This window comes from Echinops telfairi, unplaced genomic scaffold, assembly GCF_000313985.2.
Source record: "Echinops telfairi isolate 266 unplaced genomic scaffold, ASM31398v2 ScPeMD7_7469;HRSCAF=8507_1, whole genome shotgun sequence".
NCBI lineage: Eukaryota > Metazoa > Chordata > Mammalia > Afrosoricida > Tenrecidae > Echinops > Echinops telfairi.
Genome location: NW_022111373.1, coordinates 95,910,161 through 95,917,736, shown reverse-complemented (window position 1 = coordinate 95,917,736; position 7,576 = coordinate 95,910,161). Strand labels below are relative to the sequence as shown.

The 7,576-nt window shown below is 35.4% G+C and overlaps 1 protein-coding gene across 3 annotated transcripts in view; it reads left to right on the top strand.

The window, feature by feature from the left end:
• The window catches only part of GPBP1 (GC-rich promoter binding protein 1), an 81,183-nt gene that overhangs the window by 51,300 nt on the left and 22,307 nt on the right, over positions 1 to 7,576 (top strand). For 2 of the 3 annotated variants that reach the window (XM_045285124.1, XM_004703601.3), the window contains exons 4-7: positions 1,112 to 1,235; positions 1,361 to 1,584; positions 4,459 to 4,525; positions 5,591 to 5,650. In XM_045285124.1, coding sequence (XP_045141059.1) covers positions 1,112 to 1,235; positions 1,361 to 1,584; positions 4,459 to 4,525; positions 5,591 to 5,650 — 475 coding nt within the window. The remainder of the gene's footprint in view (positions 1 to 1,111; positions 1,236 to 1,360; positions 1,585 to 4,458; positions 4,526 to 5,590; positions 5,651 to 7,576) is intronic. The other variant, XM_004703602.3, reaches the window with a different exon arrangement.

Sequence of the window (7,576 nt, the reverse complement as noted above, 5' to 3'; positions counted from 1 at the left end):
GGGCTTTGGGTCTCCACTCCGCACTCCCCCCATCATTCACTATGGTAAGATTTTTTGTTCTGATGATGCCTTATACCTGATCCCTTTGACAACTGGTGATTGCATAGGCTGGTGTGCTTCTTCCACGTTGGCTTTGTTGTGTCTTGTGTTGTTAGCTAGGACCTCTAGTATGATGTTAAATAGGAATGGGGACAGGGGGCATCCTTGTCTGGTCCCCTTTTTCAGTGGACTTGTTTTCGTCTTTTCTCCATTGATTACCATGTTGACTGTTGGTTTTTCTTATATAACTTGTATAATATTGAGGAATTTTCCTTCCATTCCTATCTTCTTGAGTGTCTTAAACAGGAATGGGTGTTGGGTGTTGGATGTTATAAAATCCTTTTCCCACATCTATTGATATTATCATGTGGTTGTTAAAGCTTTTCATGTCAATGTGGCGAATGATACCAATGGTCTTTCAAATGTTGAACCATCCCTGCATCCCATGGATGAATCCCACCTCGTCATGTGAAAGATTTGTTTTATATACTTTTGTATTCTATTGGCCAGTGTTTTGTTAAGGATTTTTACATCTATGGTCATGACACACATTGATCTTTTGGGGTCCTTGATTCTTGTGAGATCCTTGCCCGGTTTAGGTATCAGAGTTCTACTAGCTTCATAGAAGGAGTTCAGGAGTTTGCCGTCTTTTTCTATGTTCTGGAAGAGTTTGTGTAGGATTGGTGTCAGTTCTTCCCTGAATGCTTGGTAGAATTCTCCTGTGAAGTCATCTGGCCCAGAGGATTTTTTTTGTTGGTAATCCCTTGATAACTTTGTCTATTTTTCCCATTTCTATGGGTCTGTTGAGATTATTGACGTCCATCTGGATAGTCTAGGAGGGATTATTTTCCAGTTAAAAAGATACTTTCTCATAGAAGAAAACATTAACAATGGAATCATCTTAAGTATTTAATACTACCGGTTAACAAACACCTTGGAAAGTTATAAAATGTTCACCTTTAACCATGGAAAATCCTTAAATATGACCTCAGCTGGAATGTTACTGATTTTCATGTTATATTTACATTTTATAAGTACATTTACCTTATAAGTTGTTTATAATTTGTTTCAGTCGTCCCTGAATTTTGAAAAGCATTCTGAAAACTTTTCATGGACAGAAAATCGTTATGATGTAAATCGTCGACGACATAACTCTTCAGATGGCTTTGATTCTGGTATTGGGCGTTCTAATGGAGGTAAAATTTGCCAGGGCATGCTAGAGTTTAGGATAAATTTCTTCATGTTCTTTAAATAATGTTTTGTTGCTCAATCTTTTAACTGTAACCCTCTTTATTAAATGTATGCTATTTTACTGTTAAAGGTAATTTTGGAAGGAAAGAAAAAAATGGATGGCGTACACATGGAAGAAATGGTACAGAAAACATAAATCATCGAGGGGGCTACCATGGTGGAAGTTCCCGTTCTCGTAGCAGTATTTTCCATTCTGGAAAAAGCCAAGGATTACATGAAAACAATATACCTGACAATGACACTGGGAGGAAAGAAGACAAGAGGGAACGGAAACAATTTGAAGCTGAGGATTTTGTAAGTTTTTTGTTTATTTAATACGATAAGATTTTCTGCACATTCCATTTTAGTGTGTAGCTTTTTCTTGACATTTTACTAGTACAGCTCATTTGGTACAGAGATCACACCTTCCACTGATTACTTGTCCACTTGTTTTTAATTCTGTTATATTTTGTGAGGGCTTTTTGTTCACAATTCACCCCTCTTCCATTTTCTTTCCTTCCTCTCCATCCCTATCTTTTAAGCTTTGTAGATAAAATTTTATCACATGACCATCAAAACTTTAGATATATTTATATCAATTTTAACAGCTTCACTTAGAGTTGATTGGAAAATTTGCAGGTATATCACATCTTTTGGAAGGAATAATTTAGTTTGTTTTTTTTTTTAAGGAAATATTGACATACGTGATTTTATTTAATTTTAAATGAAATTTAATCTGTGTCTTTAACGTACTTTCTCTACTGACTTTTTTTCCTGGTTAGGGAAGGAAAATGAATGACTAGCTTGGCATCCAATGTAATTAGTTACATTAATTCATTACTTGTAATAAGTAAGTCACATTCATGTGGTTTGAGAAATTTCTCAGGTTCCAGAGAAATTGATCCAGTGTTTAATTTTATTAATGTAGTTCCTCTTGTGGTTCATTTCTCTTACCAACTGTAGGTAGAGAATTGAGCTTTATACATTCAGGCACACATTTGGGTGGCTCTGAGTTCCAGTCTCTGACCGCTAGATACTCAGAAATAATAGGTGAATAAAACACTCTTTCATGGAGTTTTAACTATATTGCAGGCAGTCATAACATAAAAAGAAAAGATTGCTTTGCAGAGAAATTAGACATGAAGTAGCTTCAATCCTGTCTGAGGGAAAATCGAGGGAAAAAGACAGGGTTTCTACTCCTATCAAGGATTGTAGTCTCAGAAACTCACAGGGGCAGTTCTACACTGTTGTCTGAGGTAGCATCTACTTGATGGTAGCGAAGGAGTGAGATATGAGAAGTAGGAAAAAACCCAAGGAGCCCTGGTGTTTCTATGGGTAAGTTCTTAGAAAGTCACAGTCATTTGGAAATAGTCTGAGTGAATGAGGGAAAGAGAATTGATAATAGATTGGTTTTAGGGTTGGGAGCAAGGTTCGGGAAAGAACAAATGATTCATCAGTAACTTCGGAATCTTTGTTTCTGTGGCCCATTTAATTTGGTGATAATCATAAAATGGTTTCTATAGTATTAACTAGTAGTGCTGATATTATTCTTAATGATGTGAGAGTTAAATAAGGAAGAAAGTAAATCACTTGAAGCAGTGTGCTTGACACAAAATAAAGCTCTCAGTATTCTTGTTAAATCCTCCTCTCATCCCAAGATGGTGGACATCCGCTGTGCTTTGCCCTTTAAGTATGGGCCTAGAGTATAATTTCTTAAGATTATATACTTTTTTAACGCACTTACAAACCATAACACAAATTTATTGGTCTCAAGTTAATTCTGACTCATGATGACTCGTTATGTTTTATATAGTAGAACTGATCGATAGGGTTTTCATTATGGAAGTGGATTACCATATCTTTTTACCTAGCAGTTAATGGGTGGGTTTGAACTGCCAACCTTTAGGTTGGCAATTGATGACAAATTCCTTGCACCACATGACTGCAAAAAAGTACTTTTATTCCTCACCTAAATCCTATTAATCCTATTTAATTTGTATCTCTGAAGAGATCACTAGGTATGCATGAGCACTCTTTTAGTGTTTTACCGTGATGTTAGTAGAGTGTCACTAATTCTGTGAGTTCCATTTATATAATAAATCATTCTATCCTGTAAAATAATTACAAAGTGCCTTTCAAGTAAAGCACAAAGCCTGGGTGGCATAGTGGGTTATATGTTGGGCTGCTAACCACAAGGTCAGCAGTTTAAAACCATCAGATGCTCCATGGAACAAAGATGAGGCTTTTGTTTCTGCAATTAATCTCAGAATCCACAGGGCAGCTTTTCCCTGTCTTGTAGGGTCGCTGTATCACAGTTGATTTGATGGCAGTGAGTTTTGTTTTTTCCTCAGGTAAGGGCAGGCAGTTTTGTTAAATGATACAGAAAATACCTATATAAAGCAAACAATGTAGGATTATAAAGGAGAACTATTATCTACCAAGATTGTACCTATTTAAACCAGTCCCTTGGAAAATGACATCATGTTTGATAAAATGATGGGGCAGCTAACAAAAGGGTAAGGCTCTCCTCTCAAAGAGATGTATTGACACAGTGGCTTGTGCCAATAGGCTCCGGCGTAGGAACAATGGTAAGGATGGCACAGGGCCATGTTTGTTTTCTTTCTGTTGTGTGTAGGCTTGCTATAGGTTGGAACTGCCTTGATGGCACTTGGCAACAATGCTGATTTCAGTTTTATTGCTTTTTAATATACTGAGCATATCTTAAATGAAAATTTTTAAAATTGTGGTTTTTTGAGAAAATGAGATGACAACTAAAGCTGTCCACGATAAAGGTGCAATAATGGAAAAGTTGGAGAACACTCAGCTTTTCATCTTTACTGCTGTTGACATGCTAAGGAGGAATGCTTTCTTAAGTTGATGTGAAGATCATAGTCACTCGAGTTTTCCAGTTTGTGAATAAATATCACATGTAGTTGGAAATGAGACTGTTAAAGATGGTTTTCTTGTTTTTTTTATTACTATTCTTAACACTGAGCAGTTAGTATTGGTACTATTTTAATGGTCAGCAGATTAAGTAGAAAGTAAGGTTTATGAGCCTTTAATGGACAGGAGTTTGGTCTGTTCATTTGTATAATCTTGTATAATTGTATACTTTTAAAGGATTCATTATTTTAAAATGTGAGTCATTTAAACATTTGTTTTGATATTTTTATTCGAACTTTCTTCCAGCCATCTTTAAATCCTGAATATGAGAGAGAACCAAATCAGAATAAATCTTTAGCTGCAGGAGTATGGGGTAAGTAATTTCTGGTCTGTCTTTGAGGGGTATAAAAAGTTGGTATCTGTAATTTTGATTCCCTTGTTAGTGTTTTAAAAATATAAAGCAGGCTAGACTAAACTAAAGTATTTTAAATACTTGTTTTTGATATGCTAAGATTTAAAAAGTTTATCTTTTACACATTTATCTTTTAAAAGCAAGATATTTGGGGTAGAATAGTTTTATTTTTAAAAGTTTATCTACACATGTTAGTACCATTAAGTATACTTAGTATGAATATGATTTAAAATATTAATGTAAATTAGTGATTTTGGTGTCATTTTCTGAGCAGCCTGGTAATCTAAAGAAACAAAAAACAATTTAAATTTATTAGTTTTCAGAGTTCAAAACTGTTTAACTGAAAGATAAATACTTCTGATCATAGTGTAACATGAAATTAGTTTTTTAACCTATGAAAATGGTTATATGTAGACTGGTCATAAAATTGTATAAATTTACCTATGCAGATACTCTATGTTGGAGATAATTTGCCTATTTCATTGTCAAAGCTTAATAAGAGTTTTTCTGGTAGTAATTCCCTTTAACTGCTGAGAGTTTAATTTTATAGCATCTTACAAAAGAATAAGCTGCATTCAGTTTCAAATTAGAAAACTTTTTGAAAGATTCAAGTGAAGTTTAAAATAATGGAAAGTTTAAAATATGAAGATTTGACACCTGAAAAATACAATTAATTATTTGATGCCAAATTGAAAGGCGCTGTGTCCATGTTGGAACTTGTACACCAGTTTGTATTTTTCTATTGCAAACCACTAACTTAATAAAACAAAAGGATTGTGGCTAATGACAACATACTAGTCCTAACATTAAAGGCATTATTTTAAACTTTGCCACTTCCTGTGCTGTTCTTTATTGTATTGATGGGGTAATACTCTGGGGACTTACTTTATTACCTTTTGATCTCCCTCTTTATTTATGAGCTTTTTGTGGGTGGAGGTGGGGGTTGATCAGACACTTTTGTTAGAACCATGTGAATGGCTTGTTTTTTTCTGTATTGCAAATTAGTATTTCTACCACTCTCCCCAGGCCTACACGCCCAGACACACACATACCCAACCAAAAAAATCTCCCAAGCTCCTCTCTTAGGTATGTTTCCTTATTATTCAGTTTTTCTGGGAACAGCTGATTGCATAAGAATGTAGAATCACATGGAAGGTGTTAAATAGCAACTCTAAGAAATTAGGAATAATTTGCATTTTGATTAGAATGAACGTAAATAAAACATCAAGAATGTTAGTGATAGTTTGTCATATAAAACTACCTATAGATACTATTGGTACTGATCCTTCATTGATTTAATAATCTTAGAAATGATTTAAAGGCAAAAGACATCTTTGAAAATAATGAGACTAAAGTGTATTAATATAAAGATTTTGATTCTGCTGTTTCAGGGTTGGTCTAAGGATATTGAGCAGTAAATGAAAAGATGCTTAGAAGGAAGATGTATTCTTTACTGTGTTTTAGGTAAACTAAAAAGTATATCTGAATTAGAGAAAGAATAAGGTGTACTTTTCGTAGTATGAATACAATGAAATTTCATTGTATCACTCTTCACTATTTTGCTCTCACTACCTTCTGGGTCCACAAATACTGTTTTCCCCACTGCAAAGAGAATTTTAGGAAAGACTTCAATAGAGGTTTTCTAGAATTGCTTCCCAGGTAAGTCAAAATTTAACAGCGAAAATGTACTATGTATAAAGAGTTAACGTTTATCCCTGAAATTAAAACATTGTTAAGAATGGGAAGAATTTAAGCTATATTCCAGTGTCAACGCAAGACCCTTGATTGGAAGGAAGGAAGCTCTTTAAGCTAAGTTGTTGTTAGGGGCCACCGAGTTGGGTTGGACTCATAGTAGCCTTGTCTGTGTGCGAAAGCTTGAGCACTGCTCTCGCCAACAGAGCTAACCAGCCTGGCTGTGAAATACTACCTGGGGTCATTTAAGATAGAGCTGTCTTTAATTCTACTTAACACTTAATCAGCTTTATTGGGAATTCCTATGAATAGTTTATATCCATGACTTTTCCATGTTTTCCTTTACTGTGATCACTATAGCTATTCGTTGCATAAGATACATGTTTCTTAAATAATAATTATTTCATGTCTGGTAATTTAAAACAAGCTCAAGGTACCATTGTGTTCCTTCTATCAGTAAGAATTTTAAGAGAATTTAGGTGTGTGAATTGATTTACTGGGAATGAGAAGAGAAAAGAATGGTGTTTGTTTGATGGGTTTGTGTGCAGTTTTAAAAAGGAGTTGGGTGTGGTGGTGATAGGTGGGGGCCAGGGGGTTAAGTGATGTAAGTGCTGGGTCATTAACAGTGGGGTAGACAAATCAAACTCAACAGTACCCCAAGGGAAGCAAGAGGTGGTCCCTTTACTTTCTTAAAAATTACAGTTTAGAATCTTCAGGGGCAGTTCTACTGGGTCCTTTTGAGTCACCATGAGTTGGAATAATTTTGACCACAAAGGTCAATCGCAACAGCATGCTTTTTGACTCAGTGTGTCAGAACTTAGCATTGAGTGCTTAAGATTTTAAATAATTTTAAGAAATTCAGTCACAATTGCTTGACTTCGTGGTGTAGTTGGTTACACATTGGGCTGCAATCTGCGTCGCCTGCAGTTAGAAATGCCCAGCTGCTCTGAGGGAGAAAGACTGGCCTTTCCACAACAGTTAGAGTTGTGACAACCCACCAGGGAGTTGCTATGAGTCAGCATTGACTGGGTGGCAGTGAGTCTGGTTTCGGTTGTTGGAGTGCTTGACCTGAACATGGTTTTATTTCAAGCCAGCATTTATTTATTTTTTAAACTGTAGACCTTTACCGGAGCAGAAAGCCTCCTCTGGTTTCAAACTGCTGACCCAGTGGCTAGCAGCCCAACTTGTAATCCACTTTGCCACCAGGACTCCTGCCAGCATTTATTTTTGTTTATTCCTTTTTTTTTTTTAATATTTTATTAGGGGCTCATACAACTGTTATCCCAATCCATACACACATCAATTGTGTAAAGCGCATTT